Source organism: Vipera berus, assembly GCF_964194415.1.
Source record: "Vipera berus genome assembly, chromosome: 5".
NCBI lineage: Eukaryota > Metazoa > Chordata > Lepidosauria > Squamata > Viperidae > Vipera > Vipera berus.
Genome location: NC_138207.1, coordinates 59,730,699 through 59,756,510, shown reverse-complemented (window position 1 = coordinate 59,756,510; position 25,812 = coordinate 59,730,699). Strand labels below are relative to the sequence as shown.

Sequence of the window (25,812 nt, the reverse complement as noted above, 5' to 3'; positions counted from 1 at the left end):
CAACCCCTTTCTTATAAAGAAGACAGACTTCCAATTTTTAAGGCAAACTATCATTACTGTTTATGAATAAAGGGTATTCAGGAATGATGCAGAGTCCATCTGAGAAGTTGGTTTTTTTCCCCTCCAAATGTGGGAAGAATGGGGTCTATGTATATTAGCAGCTATGCTATCAAACAACTGCCTTTCATGCATATTGTCGTAGAGTAACCTTACAAATATGGTGCTTGAGAAATATACAAAAACTACAGGTGTAGCAGACACATTTTGAAACAAACAAATTTACGAAGTGCATATTGTGCAGAAGAAACATTAAGCATTCCAGAACTGACTGCCAGGCTTTCATCAAGGGAACAGAAACTACTAAGCAAGTATGACCATAGCTCACAAAGTCACTTTCTCCAGAGATTTGGGGAAGGATTATTGTGTTCCAAAGGACTGTAGAGTGTTGCTTTAAAATAATTCATTGAGCTCAAAACTAAATGACTATATGCTCAAGGGAGACACACACACACACACACACATGCACACAGACACACACACAGACACACACACACACACACACACACACACACACACACACACAATTGGGTTTTTCCAGAGTGTCCAGATGATTTTTGCAGTATTGCCAGATGACAGTTTCAGAAGCTTTGCATAATTGTGCTGTCAATTACGTCAGAAAGGCCGGATGTCTGAATATTTTGGCTGTCTCATTTCTGAAAGTTGAAGACTTTTATTTCACTGCAGCCAGTTCAGATGGATTTGCAAAACATTATATGCAGCAATCAAACACACTAACACACATACACATACCATATCCATACGTTTGTTTGCTTAGACCACTAAGAGATAAACAGAGGAAGATAAACATGCAGCTGTAACTGCATTTAGAAATGTGAGATAAACAAAACTCTCTTTTTTACATGTTGAATGTCTCTAAGAAAAGTAAATAAAGATGACAATGTCTATTAGTTCTTAGCAGAAGGCATTGATAACCCCCTTTGTAGACAGTCTGGTCCACCGGAGTAAGACTGGGTATGTCACTCTCTTTCAGCCTCACCTGGCTGTTATGAATGTGCTATGATTTGCAAAGTAAATATATACATGAAGGCGCTTCATAAATAATGATTAGTAATAATTAATGATATTTGAAGAGTTTCAGTTCTGCCTTAAACCCTTTAACTAATAATTACTTCCTTGGAGCAATCGTCTTATTGGAATAATTTTTTTTAAAAAAACATGGGAAACAGAAAAGGGAAAATACAACAGAGGACATACATGAAAGCTAAAGAAAAAGGTCAGTAAAAGTAAAAGGGCAAGAAACGAAGAATCACAGCTGTTAAAAAACACTTATTATGCAAAGATACCATTTGGGTTTGGCGGAATGTGTGAAAGAGCTAAAAGTTCGTCCTGCATATGTATTAGTCATACTGGACCTTCTGTTATCCCTTCTAGAGGAAGGCTGGTAGCATTATCTGCTGTACGTGTCTCTTCTTTCTTCATCGACGTCTGAATGAGCAGACTGACATACGGTTTGTGACAAGCCATGTTGCCCAAAGGAGGGTAATGCTGTCTGTAGCAAATGTAAGCAAATACAAGGCCAATGACTCCTCCAACGAAAGCATCTAGGTGTGAGGAAAGAAAAAGAAAAGAAAGATATATTACTATTGAAATAATAACTTAGGGATGCTCCGAAGTTAGCTTTGGGTTTCCTATTTTAGGATTATTTTTATGATACCTTCAGAAAAACATATTAGCAAACCCCTAACAAGTCGCGGATTTTCTTAACATGTAGGGCAAACATGCCCAAGGTGCTTAATGTGGTTTACAAGAATCTTAGTCCCCAAAAGATACTTTAAAGGATTCAATATGCAGTTATTCCTACAGCCTACTTTTATTTATTTTATTTACCCAAGACGGACAGGTCATAGCTGAGAGTTCTGACAAAACGTGATCCACTGGAGAAGGAAATGGCAACCCACTCCAGTATCTTTGCCATGAAAACCCTATGGACAGTACCAAAAGGCAAAACGATATGACGCTGGAAGATGAGCCCCTCAGGTCGGAAGGCGTCCAATATGCTACTGGGGAAGAGCAGAGGGCTAGTACTAGTAGCGCCAGAAAGAATGAAGCGACTGGGCCAAAGCCGAAAGGACGCTCAGCTGTGGATATGTCTGGTGGTGAAAGGAAAGTCCGATGCTGTAAAGATTTTTTCTCCATAGGAACCTGGAATGTAAGATCCATGAATCAAGGAAAGCTGGACGTGGTCAAACAAGAGATGACAAGACTGAACAGCGACATCTTAGGTATCAGCGAACTAAAATGGACAGGAATGGGTGAATTTAATTCAGATGACCATCAGGTATACTACTGCGGGCAAGAATCCCTCAGAAGAAATGGAGTAGCCTTCATAGTCAATAAAAGAGTAGGAAAATCAATACTGGGATACAATCCTCAAAATGACAGAATGATCTCAGTTCGAATCCAAGGCAAACCATTCAATATCACAGTAGTCCAAGTCTATGCCCCAACCACCAGTGCTGAAGAGGATGAAATTGACCGGTTCTATGAAGCCCTACAGCACCTTATAGAAGTAACACCAAAAAATGATGTCCTTATCATCATGGTGGATTGGAATGCTAAAGTAGGAAGCCAAAAGATAACTGGAATAACAGGCAAGTTTGGCCTTGGAGTACAAAATGAAGCAGGGCACAGGCTGATAGAATTTTGTCAAGAGAATACGATGGTCATAGCAAACACTCTTTTCCAACAACCCAAGAGACGGCTCTACACATGGACATCACCAGACGGTCAACACAGAAATCAGATTGACTATATGCTCTGCAGCCAAAGATGGAGAAGCTCTATACAGTCGGTAAAAACAAGACCAGGAGCTGACTGTGGCTCAGACCATGAGCTTCTCCTTGCAAAGTTTAGGCTTAAACTGAAGAAAGTAGGGAAAAGCACTAGGCCACTCAGGTATGAATTAAATCATATCCCTGTTGAATATACAGTAGAGATGACAAATAGATTTAAGGAATTAGATCTGATAGACAGAGTGCCTGAAGAACTATGGACAGAGGTTCGCGACATTGTACAACAGGTAGCAACCAAAACCATCCCAAAGAAAAAGAAATGCAAGAAAGCAAAATGGCTGTCTGAGGAAGCTTTGCAAATAGCTGAGGAAAGGAGGGAAGCGAAAGGCAAGGGAGAAAAACATAGATATGCCCAATTGAATGCAGAATTCCAGAGAATAGCTAGAAGAGATAAGAATGCCTTCTTAAATGAACAGTGCAAAGAAATAGAAGAAAACAATAGAATAGGGAGGACCAGAGATCTTTTCAAGAAAATTGGAGAGATGAAGGGAACGTTTCATGCAAAAATGGGCATGATAAAGGACCAAAATGGCAGGGACCTAACAGAGGCAGAAGAGATTAAGAAGAGGTGGCAAAATTACACAGAAGAACTATACAAGAATGAGCTTAACGTCCCAGATAATCACAATGAGGTGGTCACTGACCTCGAGCCAGACATCCTAGAATGTGAGGTGAAGTGGGCCTTAGAAAAGCTGAGCAACAACAAAGCTAGTGGAGGTGACAGTATTCCAGCTGAGCTATTCAAAATCTTAAAAGACAGTGCAGTAAAAGTGCTACACTCAATTTGCCAGCAAATTTGGAAAACTCAACAGTGGCCACAGGATTGGAAAAGATCAGTTTACATTCCAATTCCAAAGAAAGGCAGTGCCAAAGAATGTTCAAACTATCGCACCATTGCACTCATTTCTCATGCTAGTAAAGTCATGCTTAAAATCCTACAAGCTAGACTTCAGCAGTATGTGGATCGAGAACTACCAGAAGTACAGGCAGGATTTCGAAGAGGCAGAGGAACTAGAGATCAAATTGCCAACATACGCTGGATCATGGAGAAAGCTAGGGAGTTCCAGAAAAACATCTACTTCTGCTTCATTGACTATGCTAAAGCCTTTGATTGTGTGGATCATAACAAACTGTGGCAAGTTCTTAAAGAGATGGGAGTACCAGACCATCTTATTTGTCTCTTGAGAAACCTATATGCGGGTCAAGAAGCAACAGTGAGAACTGGACACGGAACCACTGATTGGTTCAAAATTGGGAAAGGAGTCCGGCAAGGCTGTATACTGTCGCCCTGCCTATTTAACTTATATGCAGAGCACATCATGAGAAAGGCAGGGCTAGATGAATCAAAAGTTGGAATTAAGATTGCCGGAAGAAATATCAACAACCTAAGATACGCAGATGATACCACTCTAATGGCAGAAAGTGAAGAAGAACTAAAGAGCCTCTTGTTGCGGGTGAAGAAGGAGAGTGCAAAACTTGGGTTGAAACTTAACATTAAGAAAACCAAGATCATGGCATCTGGCCCTCTCAATTCCTGGCAAATAGATGGGGAAGAAATGGAGGTAGTGACAGATTTTGTTTTCCTGGGCTCCAAGATCACTGCAGATGGGGACTGTAGCCAAGAAATTAAAAGACGCTTGCTCCTGGGGAGGAAAGCCATGGCAAATCTAGACAGCACACTAAAAAGCAGAGACATCACCCTGTCAACAAAAGTGCGTATAGTCAAGGCTATGGTCTTCCCAGTTGCAATGTATGGCAGTGAAAGTTGGACCATAAGAAAGGCTGAGCGCCAAAGAATTGAGGCCTTTGAACTATGGTGCTGGAGAAGACTCCTGCGAGTCCCTTGGACCGCAAGGCGATCAAACCGGTCAGTCCTAGAGGAGATCAATCCTGACTGCTCTTTAGAAGGCCAGATCCTGAAGCTAAAACTCAAATACTTTGGCCACCTAATGAGAAGGAAGGACTCACTGGAGAAGAGCCTAATGCTGGGAAAGATCGAGGGCAATAGAAGAAGGGGACGACAGAGAATGAGGTGGCTGGATGGAGTCACTGAAGCAGTAGGCGTGAGCTTAAATGGACTCCAGAAGATGGTAGAAGACAGGAAGGCCTGGAGGAATGTTGTCCTTAGGGTCGCGATGGGTCAGACACGACTTCGCAGCTAACAACAACAACTTTTATTCAAATGTGTAGGTAAAGTTTGCATCAGTAGTCAACTTCCTTAAACAGCTACTTCCCCTCCAGCTGCACACAATATATCTACACTCTGTACTTTTTCCAGAATCACACAGCTGTTTCAAAGAGATATAGCTGGTACTATGTTGAATTCAAAGTACTGCACTGTTGTGATAAATATTCTACCTTGAGTCTCTCCATGCTGCCTAGCCACCATTTTAATATACCATTCTCTACTGCAGAAACATGTAGCATTAATATTCCAAAGAAAGTGAGAATTAAGATGGCAGCTAACCCAACATACCTAATATGACTTGCATTAATATAGCTGATGAATGACTCAACTGCTATCAAAGGAATCTTTTGCTGATCCCTTAAAATAGCATCCAAATAAGATCAAACAAATTTAACCTGGACAACGATAAAAATTCTTTTATGCTCAAGTAATCTATATTCATTCCTTATAGGCATGGCAACCATATGTGTATATGAAGTAGTGAGCTGATTGGAAGGAGATTTAGCACAGATCTACGAAAGCACTTAAATATAGTTAACCAGTAAAATTCATTGAGACAGAGGCCACAACCTTGAATGGCTTTAGAAGGAGATAACCTAATTTCATGGATGGCTGGTCTATAAAGGCTTAGTTCTAAAAATGCATTGTTACCTTCAGATTGGGGCACTGGGTGCTGGGGAACAAGCACATCGGAACTGTACCAGTAATATGGGAAAAACCTTAGGAGATGGGATGATGTTGTCTAGGAACTGGTCCCATAAGAGTCAGCATAGCCTGCAGGTGCCTAGTAGGTGGAGCAAGAGGCTCAGAAGGGACCAACTCTAAGTCCTTGGATTATAAAAGTGATGTCAAGAGAATTGCACTTGCAAGATTCTGATATTATAGCTTTACAATAAAGCCGAGTTAGTTTATCTGTTATCCATTTCCTATCTGGTCTACCTAGTAAGGTTGCTCAATATCTGACAGGCTGTTGTGAAAAATGAAATAATGACCCAAGATGGGCTTTGGCATGATTACACTACTGCTGATGAGCTCGATAAGTTTTTCAGAAATATTTCTTGTTCATCTGGGAGGATAACTTTGGAACACATTTCCAGAGTACTTATACAACCAATAACCCTCTAAACATTTTGTGTACATGACTGGAAAGGGGAGATTAGTAACCAATTATAGATCTCATAAAGAAAGAGTAGTTGCAGGGAGGAATATCAATGAGAGTCTTTACTATCCTGCTATGTGGTTTTACCCAAGATAGAAACTCCAGCTTTACAAAAATATGCCCGTTATGATATGCTGATATGCAGCATAAAGATGAAACCACTTAAAGTAAAACTATTCTGTGAAACAAAACGAGCTGTTCCACTCTGCTGTCAGCAGCAACACATGCTGAGATTTCATTATCATCTGTATTCCACAAATCATTTTGCATTCCATTTTTTTCCCTTTCTCCCAAGAGTATAATCTTAGAAATAGAAACATTTCAAACTGCCCAGAGTTGCTGGAAATCAGGCAGAATATACATTTCATAAACAACAATTGTATAACTACAGGCTCACGAGAAGCTTTTAGAATGCTGTACTACTAATAGTAATGTACCCATACTTGACATAAAGGAAAGCATCGTAAGATTTCCAAATTTAATGTTATTGGAAAGTTCACTTCTATCACTTTCTGAATGGCTTTTTATCAGTATTAACTGTTAAGTAGTTTTTATATACAGCACACTGTCTCCATTAAGCCATCTGATACATTCACTCTCTGCTGAGATGCTGGAATATATAGATTACAGCTACTATTTTCCAATAGAATTTCTGCCATGTTATCTCATTTACACAAGGATGGAATACATAAAAGCCATAATGTATCTTTATAATTCTATTAAGGGTTATTAAGAAAGTCTGGCTTCCACTTATCCTCCAATTCTATAAAATACAAGCATAAATGTTCAAAGGAAGCACCTACCATAGTAGCAACTGACAAGAGCAGGCCTGCTTATAAATATCCAATCTGGAAAGTCAAATCCAACATTGTATAAGCTGATTTATACATATCAAAGTATATGTATCTTTTAAAACTTTATGGCTAATGCAATTGACTTCATAAAATATAATATAGGTTTTATAAGTAGTCATTTGGTAATTTTCAGTTTTAGCTTTTACAATTATTTTACACCAGTGTTAGGCCTAATGAGATCCTTAATATTTTTCTAGGACTGGTGCAATGGCCTGTCAAGGAAAAGAATATAGATAGTCTTCAACTGACGACTACAATTTATCCCAAAATAAGCAAGACAGTTGGCAATGAATCTTGCCCCATTTCACAACCTTTCTTGCCACAGTTGTTAAGTGAATCACTACAATTGTTAAGTTAGTAGTACATTAGTAGTACAGTTGTTAAGAGAACCTGGCTTCAACTTTGCTTGACAGAAGATCACAAAAGGTGATCACATGACCCCCAGGACACTGCAACTGTCATTATTATTATTATTATTTATTCGGTTTATATATTTAAAAACAATCCAATATAAAATTAAAATTAAATTAAATTAAGTCTAGCCGCAAAAATTAAATCACAATTTAAAAACATTAAACCCCTCAGTCCAGACCAGATAGCTCAAAGAGCCAGGTTTTTAGGTCCCGGCGAAATGAACGAAGGTCGGGGGCAGTCCGGAGTTCCGTTGGCAGTTGATTCCATAGGGCAGGCGCGCCCACAGAGAACGCCCTCCCCCTGTGGATCGCCCGTCGGCAATCCTTGACCGGTGGTACCCTGAGGAGGCCCTTCCTGTGGGAGGGCACAAGACGATGGGAAATTGACGCTGGCAGCAGGTGTTCCCTTAGATAATCAGGGCCCATGCCATTTAGGGCTTTATAGGTCATCACCAGCACCTTGAATCTCACCCGGAGGGCAACCGGAAGCCAATGCAGCTCGCGGAGAAGAGGTGTTACATGGGAGTATCGAGAGACTCCCATCACAACTCGCGCGGCTGCATTCTGCACCAGCTGAAGCCTCCGAGTGGTCCTCAGGGGCAGCCCCATGTAGAGAGCATTGCAGTAGTCTAGCCGGGAGGTCACGAGTGCATGGGTGACTGTGCGTAGGGCATCTCGGTCCAGATAGGGCCGTAACTGGCACACCAGGCGAACCTGGGCAAAAGCCCCCCTGGCCACGGCTCCTATATGATCTTCCAAACTGAGCCATGAATCCAGGAGGACACCCAAGTTGCGGGCCCTATCAACAGGGGGTAACACCTCACCCCCCATAGTTAATGGTGGAAAAGATTGGTTAGTCTGAGATGCTGGTCTCATAAATACGAGTCACTTGTCAAGCTCTCAATTTTGATCACATGAGTTTGCGGATGTTGCACTGATCATAAGTGTGAAAAGCAGTCACTGTTTTTAAGGTCATTGTAACTTTGAACAGTCACTAAACAAACTGCTGTAAGTCAAGGACAAAGGCCAGATCCTGAAGTTGAAACTCAAATACTTTGGACACCCTAATGAGAAGGAAGGACTCACTGGAGAAGAGCCTAATGCTGGGAAAGATTGAACGTAATAGAAGAAGGGGACGACAGAAAATGAGGTGGCTGGATGGAGTCACTGAAGCAGTAGGCGTGAGCTTAAATGGACTCCAGAAGATGGTAGAGGACAGGAAGGCCTGGAGGAATGTTGTCCATGGGGTCACGATGGGTCGGACACAACTTCGCAACTAACAACAACAACAAAGTTGAGGACTGCATAAAAGTTAAGGAGATGGCTTCTGTTCTAGGGTAAAGTTTTTTGTTTAGGTTCAAAGAAATTTGGTAGATTCAGCAGCTTAAATTGTTTTAAGCAAAACAATTCAAAATTTTCAAATATAAGGAAATCTTTTTTAAAGTTGTGATCTCCAATCTTTATATTACAAAATAATGAATTAAAGAGTTAAGAAATGGTGCTGGTAGCTGTAAATTAAACCCTAATTAAAGTATAATTTTGTGTTCAAATTATTTTAAGACAGATACAATCTCATTATCTCAATGAACTAAGGCATCAGGATCTTTAGTCTTTTGAAATAACTAAACATAGTTTTAAATCAAACAGCATTTTTAATCACATGAAGTTATTTTCTAACTTTTTAAATTAAAAATAAAATAAAATGAGAGCGCTGCTACTGCAAATAAGTGCAGTGCTGAGAGTATTAACATATCTATTACATTTCAATGGTAGGAAATCAAATAAAAGTAGTCTAGTTCTCTGAATGGCTAAAGCAAAAGAATGATTTTGCCTCTCCATATTAATATTCCCGTTGCAAAAATCTGTGGCATTTCCCACATCTGTCGAACACATGTAATTTTGTGAAGAATGTTTTTTTCCAGCTCTTGTTTGCATGCTTGTATGCTTAATGTATGCTTAATGTATGCTTGTGCACAAATTATATAAAGGGAAATATGGCAAATGCTAAAAAAAAATCTCAAATAGCCTTGTTCACTATAAATTATGTCTTGATCTTGTAATGGAGACATTATGAGAGCTATTGTACCTCAGACAAGTGTCTCCTATAGTTTCTTTCTCTGTATGGATTTTGTTTTGTTCTGCTTTGTATTTATTAATCCTAAATATAAATTTTATCTTGCTTACCATAAAGAGGTAGGTTTATTGGGTGCATTTATCATTTGCATATATTCTATATAATCAATTATAGGATAAGAGAATTGAACAGTTTGCATATGCTACATTTTCAGAGTGCTAGGGGACAAAATAAGCATCTTGTCAAGAGGTACCCCAAATCCTGGTCCTTGCAGGTACTTGAAAAAATGTGAAAACCTCTTCAGATCCATTTGAATCCCTGATATTTTTATAAATTTTTATGTATCAGGCACATTCTTTTTATTTACAATGGACTTTCAACTGAGATAATTTTAAAAAATACTGAAGTAGAATACTTATAGATATTCTGGCATGATTAATTCAGATGTTACTACTACCACCATGTTTTCCCGAAAATAAGATCTACCCTGAAAATAAGCCCCAAAATCACTCCTACTTAAGACCCCGCCCACTCCACTGCACCTGGTTGCACGAAGTGGGGTGAGGTGCACAGGTAAAATTCAAGCTAGGACAGGAATGGGAGGGTGGAGCTGCCCCACATGCTCTGCACCCACTTACCTTAGGACAGTTGCTGCCAGGCATCCCATATCCTGACACCTGCCTCACTGGCCCACTTCTTCTGCAGCCGTGCCCGCGCATCACACCCAGCTTCCATTTCACCATCAGAGGCCTTCAAAAAAGGCCTCTGCAAAAGCTTCCGGTTTGCGCACGTGACGCTTCCAGACATTCAGGAACTGTCTGCTTCCTGCCAGCTGTTTCTTTCTTTTTTGGAGGTCCCTGAAAAGGGTTAAAAATCGCCCTGGAGAGGCGATTACTGAGAGGAGGACTTTCCTGCGATCACAGAAGGGTGGCAGCGCTCCGCTGGAATCTGGGATCATCTCCTTTGGCCCTACGAAGAAGAGACCGGCCATAAAGATGGCTGATCACTAAGCCGCTCCCTGCCGAAAGCCAAAGCACTACCTAGCACTAAGAAGCAATCTGGAGGACCTGGGTGAGCTTTTACCTTTCCTATTCCCTTAACCATCTTCCTGTGGGACATTCCTGAAAATCTCCTTCCCCATTTTTTGAGAAAATGGCAAAAATCTACTTTGGGAACAAATCTAAAAGCCTCAAAGCTACAAAAGAAATTCAATTATTTCAGCAAAGAATTTAAGCAATTTCATCTGTATTTACTAAAAAGCTTCTATTTGTTGCTGGGGATCCACTATCCTATCCTCTCTGTAAGCTGTAAATTAAAGAAAAAAATTAGACTAATCCTACAAAAGTTCTATATTAATTTGGAAAAAGAAAAAGAAAAAAAATCTCACATTGCATGTTATATGTTATTGGTGACATCTTGTGGTGAAACCTGGTACAGCAAGTAAATTTCCTTTTTCTGTTGTGAGAGCTGACTGAATAACAGAGCTGTCCTTGAAACAATGCTTAAAGATAAATGTGGGAACACCTGGCACTGAATACAACTCTTCAGGAGGTGGAAAATCTTTGACTATTATTGAAACAGCCTCCATGGAAGATTTAACTGCAAACAACAACGAAATGGATGAATATATTTATTTATTGATTGGTTGATTGATTGATTGATTGATTGATTGATTGATTGATTGAATTTATATACCGCCCTATTCTCGAAGGACTCAGGGCGGTTCACAGGGCACCATTTGATATATCCCACCATTTGATTATAAACTGATACTGGACATGATCTTGGCAATGACAGAGCAAATTAAAGCCAAACTCCAAGAAAAATCTGACAACTTAAAGCCACCAAATCAAATTCTGACTGTAAATGAGAAAAAGATAACCCAAAACCAAATAGAAGAAGTCGAAACTAACACTAAAATAGGAGATTTCAAAGAACAACAAAAGCAACCTACAGAAAACCTTAAAGTCCAAACTTTAATGGCAACTACAAAACTTACAAGCCAAAAAGCAACAGCACCTGAAGAAAGCAACACCAAGCGTGAAGACACTAAAGGCCTTCAAATACACTATATTGAGAATTTAACTAATCAAATGACAACCATAATACCAGCTACTACTTACTACCTAACCCAGATAGAATTGGAAGAACAAAAAGATTTGAGTGATTTAATGACAATTATATTATATCAACCAACAAAAACTGAATTATCAAAGCAAAAATACAATGGTTACAAAGGGGACATTTTCCTTGCAAAACTGACATTTGGATACGCTCCCTGGATTCAAATAAGGGGTATAGGAAGAAAGGAAGATACATTTGAGAATTTAAAGATGCCAAGAGGGAAACATGATTGGCACAAAAGGAAGGCAAGAGTTAGATTTAAAAAACTGAACTTGTTTCTCTTTTGGGATTCCTAAAGATAGATTACAAAAATATCTTTCTATGGATTAAGGGGAATCTCTAAAAAATATCACTGATTTTACATTTAGCTTTTAGATCTGTAAAGGAAAACAAAAGTAAGCTTTTAGAATATAACTCCGAACTATATTATAGAATTTGGAATGACATATCAAAAGATAGTATTTTAACAATTGATGTATGGTCAAGATGACTTATAGAATGTTCAGCGGTTACTTTTGAACTATAGTATAGAATCTAGAACTTTATATATAAAAGATAGCATTATAATAATTGTTGAACGATTAAGGCAAAAAATATATTTCTAATAACTGGTGATTTGTTAAGATGAAAACTAGACTTTAATGGTAAAACATAAGAATGTTTTGTAATAAACAATATAAGTTTTGTAGACAAAAGAATTACTCTTTATTGAAATTGGGAATTGTGGGTTACCCAAAAATAAGCTTTTTCCTATATACTAGGCTATGCTAGAATATCTTATTGCAATTAGATAAAATTTAAAAACAGAATATTGATATGTATTAGTGAAAATATATTTTAAATTTTGTTGATTGACTAGGTTATAACTAGAAGTGTACTAACTTGCTTATTTTGACTATGTAATCACTAAGGGTTAGAGAGGGCATTTCTATTGATGTAACCTGAACTATTTACAACTGGTTATTTCTTATTTTAACTACCCAACCACCATATTGTTTCACAAATACATGTTTATGTAAATATTAAAAAATCAATAAAACTTGTTTATATAAAAAAGGCATCTGCAGTCGAGAAACAACTCTGGATTTATGCGCTGTGTCCCCAGCCTCCACTTCACTGTCAGAGGCCTTTCCTGAAACGGAAGCCGGGAGGCAACACATGCATCAATCCAGAGCCCGTTTCTCAGCTGCAAAGGCCTTTCCTGAAGGCTTCTGCTGGCAAAACAGAGGCTGGGGCGATGCGCACGAGTGGCAGTGAGCGGCCACAGAAGTGGGCTGGCAAGGTGAGGCAGGTGTCGGGGCATGGGAGACCTTGCTGCGGCAGTCCTAAGGTAAGCAGGTAAGATATCTCCCGAAAATAAAACCGGTGCCTCTTTTGGAGGCAATTTTTTTTTAAGACCGGGCCTTATTTTGGGGGAAACATGGGTAGTAGTAGTAATAGATATTACTAGTAGTAGTACTAGTAGTAAACTGTAACTCTGAGCAGTTTACAAATTATTTGAAACATGAAAAATAGGAAAATAAAAACAATTTAAAAAGGCAGAGAAATCAGGATAATGGGTGGAAATAAAAGAAAATAATCTAAACTGGAAGGAGGCTTCAATCATCCCCACCAAAGGCCTGGGTTAACAGCCAGGGCTTCTGGCCCCTTTGAGACACCAGCAGGGCAGGAGCCATTCATATCTCAGAGGGAATCTCATTCCAGAGGGCAGATGCGGCCATATAGAAGATGGCTTCTGGGATCCCAATCAATGGCATTGTTTAAGTGAAAGACCCCCAAAGTGTGCCAAGCCTAAATTTGGTCAAGCAGATACTATGGGAGACAGGTGGTCCCTCAAGAAACCAAGCACTGTGTCATATAGAGCTTTATGGGTAACAACCAGCATCTTCAATCACAACTGGAAACAAACTGGCAACTTCTGCATCTCACAAAGCAGAAGTGTCACAGGAGCATGTTGAGGCATGACCATCACTGCTTACAGCACTGCATGCTGGACCATTTGAAGCTTCTGGGTGGCTTTCAATAGCAGCACCATATGATATGATATGTCAAATAAGATATGACTAATTTTAAGCATCCAACAGGAGGGAAGCCCTAGCTCAGACATGTCAAACACAAGGCCCGGGGACCAGATCTGGCCCGTGAAGTGGTTTCATGTGGCCCACAAAGCCATCCTGGAAACAGTGAGGGAACGGCCCCCAGTGCCTTGGCCCTGGCCCAGAGACCCTCCTTCTGCCAGAGACCCTCAGATCTGTCCCACTCCTGGCCAGGCCCCCATAGGCACCCTTGATGTGAACGATGTAGAGCTTGTCACGCCCACCCAGTAGGACATATGCACTCTAGCCACGCCCACTCAGTAGGCCACACCCACCCTGGCCATACCCACCCGGCCCCCTGAGAGCAACTGCAATGCTGATGCGGCCCTCAATGAAATTGAGTTTGACACCCCTGCCCTAGCTCTAAGGACTTCCTGGATAAACCTAGAACAGGGTGAGAACATTTTTGTGGCTAGGATCACATAAAAAACTTTCACTGTAATCTCAGGGATTTCATGTAATATAAAAGCTGGGTTTAGCACAAGGGGTTTGTGTGTGTGCATTTGTGTGTATTCTTTTTTTTTTTGATTGCCCAAACTCAGCAATTGTGCTGTTTCTATTTGGCAAATCATTTGAAATGAGACTCTGGAGAGCACAAACACCAAATAGAAGGTCTATAGGTTGTTTATCTGCAGTTATAATTAATTTAATACTTGTAATCATCTTCAGAGCAATTTCTTCAAGAATTTCCTTTCCCTAAAGCTTAAGGCATAACAAAAGTATTGGAAAACAACAATAAAGTTTTCATTTTCTATCTGATTTTTAAGATTTTGCTCTTTATCTCTAGAGATACTTATTGTGGTGAGTCAAAGATGAAAATGCATAATTATTCCCATTAGCACATCTAGATCTTATTTCCGTTTGGAAAATTACAATCAGATCAACATGTTGGATATCTAGGCATCTCTCTATAAAGTTCAGCTCCTGAAATAGCCAGTAATTGTTAAAGCAATTACAAGTAGGCCTCAGTTTACGACCACAATTAAGCCCAAAATTTCAGTTGCTAGGCAAGGCAGTTGTTGAGTAAGCTGGGCCCTGTTTTACAACTATTTTTGCCACACACTGTTGTTAAGTGCATCATGTGGTCATTAAGTGAATCTGGCTTTCCCCCATTTATTTTGTTTTTCAGAGGCCAGTTGGGAAGGTTACAAATGTTGATCCCAGTGCGATTGGCATAAACAGATGCCAGTTGCCAGATATCTGAATTTTGATAACATGACTCTGGGCTTGCTGCAAAGGTTGTAAGTGTGAAAAAACAGTCATAAGTCATTTTTTTCAGTACCATTATCTAGATGTTATTATTACTGTTATGCTTGGTTGCGCAGCTAGCCAGATGTTTAGACTGCCTCTTTTCTATTCTTCATTTGGTCATTTGTGTAGGTCAGTTTGGTCTCTCCAATATTCAATGTCTTAATGGTATACTAACTTCAGTGCACTTCTTCATTGCCCTTCAGATGTTCTTCCAAGTTTTTTTTTTAACTTCTTCAAATATCCGGTGTACTTGCAACATTACATGCCCATCAGTGCTCCTTCGTAACAGAGTCTTCTAACAATAGAATCAATATGCTACTGAAGACCCACCCATGGCTAAGAAACTTATTCACACATGTTTTCCAAGGACATGTGGAAAACAGATGGAAAATCAGGAGAATCAACCCATCAGGATAACACTATCCAAAAAGAACACCTGTTTAGTATTGCTGCCAAAATTAGAAATCTAGATATCAATTTCTTAAGCCAGCTTCATTTCCGGCTGCTTTCAGCATGAAGACAAGCAGCTTAAGGATACTGAGTAGAATTGGTCTTTGTCCAAACATTAGTTCAGGATGTGACCCATTTTGATAAGCATTAAGATCATTTGAAGAAAAATATGCCATTAATAAAATCTCTGCTTTCCCCCTCCTCCAACACACACTTAGAAAAAATGCAGCTAGTTGAGTTATTCCAGTTCTATCTCTTTGAACTTCAAAGACAAGCATATGCTGCTGTAATGGACACATAGTAGTCCCCTTGGGTGCAATCTATTTCCACTATTTAGAAACTGTAATTACACAGTACGTATTTCATCATGTGAATAATTGTGGCTCTTGGTGGAATACATTTCTTAAAACCATATTTCAGTATATATTCATCCAGCAAACCTGATAGCCATATTATTTTTATTCTAAATATCTGTGTGCATAATAATATCTACATATTGACTTTTCTAAATTTGCTAATGCTTTCAATATGTAAGTGCTGGACAACTAGAAATCCACAAACTCTTAGTTACAAAACTCTGGAGCCTCCTGGAATTGCATCAGATCAATCTAATAAAAGAAACAATAATGGCTAAGGTATTGGTTAGGCTTGTCATACTAAAGGACAAAAATAGAAAAACAAAAATAGTTATCCTTGATAATTAATCTCCCTATGAAAAAATGTTCTCATTCATATCATGATGTTATTCTCCCACATATCTGTGGGCCATAGACACCACAAATTATTCAGGAATATTATATTTACCAACCTCTGTAATGTGCAAGTACAGTTTGAATATACAGTATAGTTATTTGTAGTGAAACCTAACACAAAAATAGTGAGATTAATGCTTAATATTCTTCCTGTAACTCACATTAGCTGCTCAATAGCTTTTAAGAGCTTTTCTTAACTTGGTTCTGCAGTTCTGTTAAGACTACAATGCCCATGTTGGCCTGGAATTCAGGGAGTTACAATTCAAATACATCTGAGGGATGTGTTGGGAAAGACTGTTATGCAAGTGTTAAGTGACTTCTATTCGGTGAATTGAATCTGATGTGGTAAATCACCACATGCCCTAACATAAATTAACAGCATACAGGGAGCAGAATTAAACCTTGATAATTTTGATTTCTGCCCACCTAGCAGTTCGAAAGCACGTAAAAATGCAAGTAGAAAAACAGGGACCACTCCGGTGGGAAGGTAACAGCGTTCCGTGCGCCTTTGGCGTCTAGTCATGCCAGCCACATGACCACGGAGACGTCCTCGGACAAGCGCTGGCTCTTCGGCTATGAAACGGAGATGAGCACCGGCCCCTAGAGTCGGAAACGACTAGCACACATGTGCGTGGGAACCTTTACCTTTACCTTAATTTTGATTTATTTTATAATGGCCACCCTAATTGCTGATTATTACAATACAAATTTCTGGATTAAATTCAGAGCTGTCACATGTGGAATTTTATTCAGGTAATGCTCCCATTGTTGAAGGGCAAAGTAAAATATCACTGATGATTCCTTCCTTTTAAGACTGCTAAAAATCTCTTCAAGAATTCTTGAAAACTGCTTCGTTAAGTTTTTTCTTCTTATTGTTAAAAATATAAAGTCTAGGACTTATAGTACAGTTTAATACATTTCGTACTTGGTGTCATTTATGCATCCAAGAACCTTTGCCCAGCATCATTAAAGCAAGCTCCAAAGATCATAAAAAAGGAAATTGAGGGGCTAAGTCCTCTCCTGTAAAAGTACAGTGTCTTCATGCAGTCTGAATCTCTTTGTCTACAATCCTGTTATCTAGGGATAAGCCCCATTGGACAGAGTGAAAACCTACTTTCACGAAGAGTTAGTCAACCTATCTATAGAAAAGAACAAAAATGGTTCCTCACCAGCATCTCAGTTTGTTTTCATCTGATCTCATCCTCTTTCAATGATTTAATTAGCAATTTTCAGGACACATATGCTAAACCGTCACATTTGATCTTGTTCCTCACCTAAACCTGCCTAAACCATATTCCAGAAAGAGCAAGGACAATTAAGAGAAGGCAGGGATATACCATGACTCACCTTGCCAGTGATGCTTGTAATCACACATGCGTGATAGAGCAATCATCATGGCGCAATAGAGAGGTAGAATTGCTGCGCAGAGCCGCCAGCTTTTCCCACGACCTTTTTCAGTGAAGCAGTGCAGCTTGCCAGCCAAGTAGAAAGTGGTAAAGCCAAGGCCTGAAAATGCAACTGCCAAAGGAAGAAGAGAACAAGGAACCAGGAGATGAAGCAACATAGCAGAAATGCCACAATGCCCGAGGACATAGCTGATCGCTACGTAGGCTTTACAAGTACGTAGGCTTTACAAGTGATGTAGGCAATTATTCTATGCCGTTAACAAGAAAGTCTATCTAGGCATTTCTCCCTAACTTTGACCCGAAACGGAAAGATATGAGTTCTGTTCTACTATATTGCTCTCCTGCAATTTAATTTAAAAAAACAACAACATTCAGTTCAACTTTAGTTCCTATTACTTGCCCGCTTCATTTCTTCAACGCATTGCAAACAGGACCGTTTTAGATTATATTGTAAGTTTGCAACCCAAAGCCTGCAAGCTATTGTGTGCAATTATCAAAGAACTGCTCTCGATTTTTAATAACCAAAAAATAGATTATCTGTTTGCAGTAAAAGCAAGAAAGTGAGATGAAACTCGTATGCTGTATTAAATTATAATTGAATCCCCCTGTGGCCAATATTGGATTTTTAACTATGATGCAGCTATGATTTAATTATGTTCCAAACTATTCTACTCATAACTGTGTTGGGGAGGAGGTTAGAAATAGCAATATTCACAAATCCCATTTCTGAAAGTGAGATGACAGGAATCTTTTTTAAAAAACAACAACAACAATTTGTCTACAACTAATCAGCGATTAATCAACTGTGATGTTTGTCCTGCTATATGTGCAAAAGTTACTCGCTTCTGATCTCCTCTTAGAAGGACTACACGTTGCAACATCCATAATTTCAAACTTGTGCTGTAGAGTTTTAATTGACCTGAAACTAAGATCGCCCAATCATATTTTGCCAAATCCTAATTTGAGAAACACTAATTTCATAACTTAGTGTAGTACCCCTATATAAATATACACATATATGCTAAAATATGTTTTCTTTTTTGGAACAAGGCAGGGAATACATCACAGAGGAGAAGGTTAATAACCTGGAAACTAGCATAGGAAGTGTATTTGTTAACCAACCGTGATTTAGAAATCAGGTGCAAAATCTACATATTTCTTCTGCTTATGATTTACAGTTTGCTAAATTCACTAAAATATTACTGGAATATGACTGAGAATCTCCATAGACATTTAAAATATTAGCTTTAGAACAGCCATCAATTTTCATTTTCCATGAGATTTCCAGATATTAAATAACATCTTTGAAGAAGTACAACTGGAAGACTATTGGTTAACATATTAGAGCAGCTAATATGTTACATTACTTTCTTATGAACCTTGTAAGATATTCTGTCTAGAAATGAATCCAAGTAACTATGATGAAAATGCAGAAAAATATAAAGTTTTCACCAGGGGGTGGTGAGCAGATGTCGAAGAAAAAAAAAGAACATTCTTGAGGGAAAATAATGTTTAGTGAATTACTGCCATAGCAGTTTTGGTGGTGTAACAGCAGCCATCTACCCAAATGCACACTGGTGTGAATATTTTCCTGCAGATGTGTCTTGCCCCTCCAGCTTATTTTAATTATTATTAGGGGTTAATGATTGCACTTCCAGACGTGCCATAGGCTGAATTAGGTATATTTCTGCCATATTTATGTAGTGTATATCGGACCCTTTGAAAGTTGTGTGCAACGAAATTTCATTTTAATGTATGCCGATTAGTCTACATTCAAAGTGACAATGAAGTTACTATTCTATTCTAAGTATCTATTTGATTTTCTAGGCATGCCCATAAGACATAGGTGGGCACTCAAGGCATTTTGATAAAAATATACTTCTGTTAAAAATTACTCTAAATGGCATCCACTCAGTACATCCAAACTTTAAAACAATCTCTCTCTCTCTCTCTCTCTCTCTCTATATATATATATATATATATATATATATATATATATATATATATATATAAAGGTAAAGGTAAAGGTAAAGGTAAAGGTAAAGGTTCCCCCGCACATGCGTGCTAGTCGTTTCCGACTCTAGGGGCCGGTGCTCATCTCCGTTTCAAAGCCGAAGAGCCAGCGCTTGTCCGAGGACGTCTCCGTGGTCATGTGGCCGGCATGACTAGACGCCAAAGGCGCACGGAACGCTGTTACCTTCCCACCGAAGTGGTCCCTATTTTTCTACTTGCATTTTTACGTGCTTTCGAACTGCTAGGTTGGCAGAAGCTGGGACGAGTAACAGGCGCTCACTCTGCTACGCGGCACTCGGGATTCGACCCACCAAACTGCCGACCTTCCGATCGACAAGCTCAGTGTCCTAACCCACTGAGCCACCGCGTCCCTATACACACACACACACACACACACACACACAGTATATCATTTTAAAAATGTTTAAGGCTGCCTTACACATGATAGGATAATAACCCTATCATGTAGTAGAAAAATGAAATAAAATAATAACCATCATCCACACTAAGTACCACATCATGCAAGAGGGAAACCCCCATCTCTTCTGTGTCCCCAAAGTCTTTCAGAAACACTATCATCTTGACAGTTTGGCGCTGATCTAATCTTAGATAGCATACTATTTCAGATGGAATGGCAGCAATATAAAGTTGGCGCTGATCTAATCTTAGATAGCACACTATTTCAGATGGAATGGCAGCAATATAAAAGTCCCAAATGGAAAATACTATAGACAGTTAATATTTTATGTATATTTGTGTGTATGGGCATGCACACACACACACACACACACACACTGTATATTACATTTAAATGACTCTGCAAGTTTGCCTATTAAAAGTTATAAAAAAATAAAATAAACAGCACACCCAAAACTGAAGAAGAGTTCAGCAACCATTATATCCCCACTCCTAAAAAGCAAAGCAAAGTTTTTAAAGACTACAGGATACTCTTAGGTGGGAAGACATAGAGATCCTTTGGGGAACTTTGTTCCAGAGGGCAGGCAAAGGAGAAACAATAATTTTGCTCTTTGCAGCTTTTCATTTAAAAGTTGGTATCTGAAGGGCAGCAAGGACCATGCCTACTGACACGTTGCTAATTTATGAGCACCATGTTGCTTAAGCCTTCTCTAGTAATACAGAAAGAATTCTGGCGATAGGAGCCATCCAGAGACTTGCCTTCAGATTCCAATCTCAAAATTCTGGCTCACTTTAGCAATATAAACAGCACTTAGACTTATATACTGCTTCACAGTGCTTTACAGCTCTCTCTAAGCCAGGGGTCGGCAACCTGAAACAGTGAAAGAGCTACTTGGAACTGGTTCCCTCAAAAAAAGCCAGGGGAGCCACAAAATGATTGAAGAGTGGAGCCTAAGGCGAGACATGCACTGGCCCTGCCCCCATCCAGCTCTGGTATGGACGGCTCTGCCATCCTGGTTTCTCCTCACCTTGGAAAAGACTGCTCCGAGGGAGCGGAGGAGGAGGCCAACAGGGAGAAGGAGCTGCTGCAGCAAATCTTCCGAGGCTGCTGCTCAGACTTGCCTATCTCGGCTTGCTGCGGGATTTGGGTTTTTTTGTGGGATTTTTGCATGCAGTTTACTTGGGGGGGGAGGAGGAGAAGGAAGCGTGGAGCAGCGAGGGGAATAGGGCAGACAAGGAGAGAACGAAAGGCAGACGAGGAGGGCTCCTCCCTCCCTCTCCAAGGCAAGCTGACCTCCTCTCCATCCTGTGCCCCCTCTCCCAAAGAGTTTGGCTGGCAGTTTGTCAATCACTGCTCTTCTTCCTCCTCCTCTCCCTCCTCCTCCTCCCCCTCCCCATTACGGCTTGAGCACAGAGTTTATGCAGGTAGAAGAAGAAACAGGGTGCTTTCCTCCCCCCCACCTGCTGTTTCTCTTCCTCTCTTCCTTCACCCATCACTTCTTTGGCGCGTGTTTGCTGGGAGCCCACCCAGATTTGAACACCTTGGACTCTGACTCTTCCTCCCACACACCCCACCCCCATGCATCCCTTATTTTTCCCCCGACACTGGCACAGCCCACCCCCTTTTTCCTGTCCTTCCCGTGAGCGTGCGGGGGCATGCCTAGCTTTCAATGGGACCGGCATGTAAGGCGATGCCGCCGCTGCCGCCACCGCCACTGCGAAGAGGGTAGCAGCCCCGGCACAGAAGCCAGAAGGGTGGCTGAGCATCCCCCGCGCCCCTATTAAGCTCTCCTCTCCCTCCCTCCCTGAGCCCCAGAACGTTTCCCCTTCCCCACTATTCTGAGCGCCGTTGCAAATCTTTGGTGCAATTGCGAGGGGGGCAAGCGAGGGGACTGTGAGAGTGTCAAGGCGCAAACCTTACGCGGTGCCAGGCTTGGGGTTTTTTTTTAATGTGGCATAAAATCAGGAATGGGGAGCTGGCTGGCTGGCTGGCAACACTCCCCTCTTTTGCCTGTTTCCCCCCCCTTCTGCCTTCCCAGGAGGAAAACAGCAAATTCTCTTTCCAAACTGCAACGCCCACCTGACTTCTCTCCTGCTGGCGCCCTGCTCACAGATCCCGATGCTGCTATTTCAGTCTTTTTGGGTAGCCCCCAGCCTGTCCAGGAAGGGAACTTCTGGGGATGGAGTCCCGGAAGGCGGGTTGAGAGCTTGGGCAGGCAGCAAGCTTGCGATCGCGCTCAGAGACAGAGAGAGAGAGAGAGGCACTTGCGTTTCCCTTCTCCTTCTCTCTCTCTTTCTGGTTTTTCTGAGGTAAAGGAGAAGGAAATGAAGTGTGGGCTGCTCACCATCACGTTTTGGGCGCGGACACCACGGGGCTTAAGCGGCGAAGAGAAAGGGCGAGCCGAGGTGGACTCTGCTTTCATTATTTAAGTTTGCCTGCTCGGCTTCTCTCCAGCTATCTAATCGCGTGGCTCTTCCCTCCTGCAAGCCTCTAGCTTGCCGGTCCTCTCTTTTTCCTGCAATTCCCTCATCATCATAAAAAATAATGAAAGGCATGAGAGACAGCAGCAGCGTTTTTGGAGGAGGGGAGCCCGAGGAAGGCACAGCAGGTGGGAAAAGGGCTGCTTCTGTCTTGCCTGACTCCCTCCCCACCCCACTCTTTCGCAGCAGGGCCGTTTGGCCATTTTTCCCATCTGCTGTGCCTTCCTGGGCTCCCCTGCTCCACTGTTTCACCCAGTGAGGTCAGGAGAGAGTTGGGGAAGACGGCAACAGTGTGTTCGGAGGAGGGGAGCCCAAGGAATTTGCAGCAGATGAGAAAAGGGCCAAACAGCCCTGCCGCGAAAGAGTGGGGTGGAAAGAGAGTCAGGCAAGATGGCAGCGGTGTGTTTGGAGGAGGGGAGCCCAAGGAAGTTGCAGCAGATGGGAAAAGGGCCAGATGGCCCTGCTGCGAAAGAGTGGGGTGGGAAGAGAGTCGGGTGACATGGCAGCGGTGTGTTCAGAGGAGGGGAGCCCAAGGAATTTGCAGCAGATGGAAAAAGGGCTGGACGGCCCTGCCACGAAAGAGTGGGGTGGGAAGAGAGTTGGGAGAGATGGCAGCGGTGTGTTCAGAGGAGGGGAGCCTGAGGAAGGCGCAGCAGATGGAAAAACGGCCAACGGCCCTGCTGTGAAAGAGTGAGGTGGAAAGAGAGTCGGGCGAGATGGCAGCAGTGTGTTCGGAAGTGGGAAGGCCAAGGAAGGCACACCAGACGGAAAATGGGCCCACTCACCTTTCCAGCAGTCCTCCAATCTCTTCCTCCGCTGCTGCCATGTGGAGTCCAAAGAAGAAAAGAGGTTTGTGGGCAGTCCCACAAACCAAAGAAGTTCAACCAATCAATTCAAACTTCACAAGAAGTTTGAATTAATTGGTTGAACTTTTTTAGTCCCACTTTTTTGGGGGGGGACTGCACACGGCGGAGGAGGACTGGGAGCCGCAGGAGACGGCTGAAAGAGCTGCATGCGGCTCTGGAGCCGCGGGTTGCCGACCCATGCTCTAAGCGGTTTACAGAGTCAGCCTATTGCTCCCAACAATCTGAGTCCTCATTTTTCTGACCTTTGAAGTCTGGAAGGCTGAGTCAACCTTGAGTCAGTGAGAATCAAACTGCTGAACTGCAGGAAGCCGGCAGTCAGCAGAAGTAGCCTGCAGTACTGCATTCTGACCACTGCACCATTAGATCCCTAATTAAAAATATATTTTGTTTAGAATAACCTTTTGTAAAGGATGCTCTGAATGGAATTCCCTGTGTGCAACAGTTACAACTAACATCTTGTGACGCATATTATTCATCCAAGGAAGATTTGTACTGTAATAATGAACTGTTTAGTTAATAGATTTACTCAAAATCCTTCCTTCTGACTCAGTCTATTTCGGGAAGTTCTTTTTTAAAAAAATGAAGTGCATACTGTACTGTACTTTTTAACCAAGCCAGTAGCATAAACCTCAACACATAAGTCTACTCCCCCGAGAGTGACTCATAAGTATGCCCAACATACATAAATCTTGCAGTTAACCAGCCTGAAGTACTTCTGATGTACTGATCCCTTTCCCCACAGAGATAAAACTGCAAAGCATTTCTAGCTTTATGTTTCCATTTGTAAAGCATCAACAGGTGTCCATTTAACACAGAAAAAGAATTGGCAGATGTCGTTTGGGTCTTTTTACAAGCTGGTGTCCTTCTATATCAGACGGCTAAAATAATCATGGCTACTAATCATTGTTCTAGTCAGTTCGGCCAACAAAAATGATTGTTGGAGAAAGGCTAGAACTTGGGAATGTAAAAAAAAATGCATTAGCGTTTTTTTCTGACAGAAAAAGCTTCAACAGATTCCACAGGACTATAGATGGCCGTGACAACTGGACGCCACTGGCATTCTTAATTTTTGAAGTATTAAACAACAACATTTAGGACTTGTTATACTAAAAATAAAGTTATGTCAGAGGGGAAAAATATGACTGTAGTATAAACACAAGCCGTACATTACAAGTTAACAGTCCATGCTGATTAAAAAAAAGCTTAAGAAAGAGTGCTTCCAATTACAAAGTTGCAGGGCTGCATACTAGAATGAAAAGAAAGGGGGGTGGGGGAAGCAGGAAGAAAGCAATGGCAAATTACTTCTGGTGTAATTACTTGCTGATTTCTGCCAAGAAATCAACAACAGAGCTGTGTTCCGGTTGTTACCAACAGTTGAGCTCAACTCTACGGAGATTTTATCTTAAATACTTTTGTGTTTAAAACTGTTAATATTGAGAAGCAGACATCAAAAGCTACAGAGCATCTCCTACTGATTTGCAGACGTTTTTAAATCACACAGAAAATATTGGAACGAACAAAGCAAAAGAAGAATCCAAGCATATTTTCATTATTCACGCATCCTGAACCTCTTACGGCAGACTTATGGAAGATCTTTTCTAATGTGCAAAAGTGTTCATGAGCTTGTGTATTTATTTATTTATTCTCTTATAGCAGAGGTTGTCCCAAAGGTACTTTTTCAAAAGGCAAGCTGATTTTGTTTTTCCTTGAAAATGCTTCGCTTCTCATCCAAGACTTCATTCTGAAGTCAGAACTGAAGAAGCTTCTTGGATGAGAAGTGAAACATCTTCAAAGTATAACGATGTCCAGTTGCCTTTTGAAAAAGAACCTTTGGGAAAACCTCTGCTATAAGAGAATAAATATCTTTTGAGTGTGGATTGCCAAGAAATAGAAAAGGGTTTCATATATGCCTGATTAGTTTTTAGAAAGAAATGGGTCCCACTTTTGGTGGAGATGATCTCTTAGCAATAGTTCCTGCCAGAAGCCTCCAGGAGTGGCCTGTGTAAAGGACAGATGGATACTACCACATACACACACACACACACACACACACACACACACACACACACGCACACATACACACACACACAACCCCCATGTTGAAAATCAGTGGGGCAGCCCTAGGGTTTCTAATTTCATTCTATTTTCCATAGATGACTAAGAATCTCCATAGACATATAGCAGAGGTCATGACCATTTCCCATTAGTCTATTTATGTATAGTAATTCATAAAAAGACAAGAAGGTTTTTTTATGGGTTAAGAATTTTTCTGGCCTTTTTAAAAACAATCCAGAGTGTTGTCACTCTCAGCAATAGTCCAGCATCAATAATAATGGAATATAAATATATTCTTTCTTATCTGGAAGAAGAAACAGGAATGTTCCTGGTGCGCAAG

The 25,812-nt window shown here is 40.8% G+C and overlaps 1 protein-coding gene across 2 annotated transcripts in view; it reads right to left on the bottom strand.

Annotated features, from left to right (window-relative positions):
• Positions 1–256: 256 nt before the first annotated feature.
• PLPP4 (phospholipid phosphatase 4) overlaps positions 257–25,812 on the bottom strand; it is a gene marked incomplete at its 5' end in the record, with an annotated part of 137,095 nt that continues 111,539 nt past the window's right edge. For both annotated transcript variants that reach the window (XM_081328741.1, XM_081328742.1), the window contains 2 exons: positions 257–1,622; positions 17,582–17,752. In XM_081328741.1, coding sequence (XP_081184867.1) covers positions 1,423–1,622; positions 17,582–17,752 — 371 coding nt within the window. In that variant the 3' untranslated portion in view covers positions 257–1,422. The remainder of the gene's footprint in view (positions 1,623–17,581; positions 17,753–25,812) is intronic.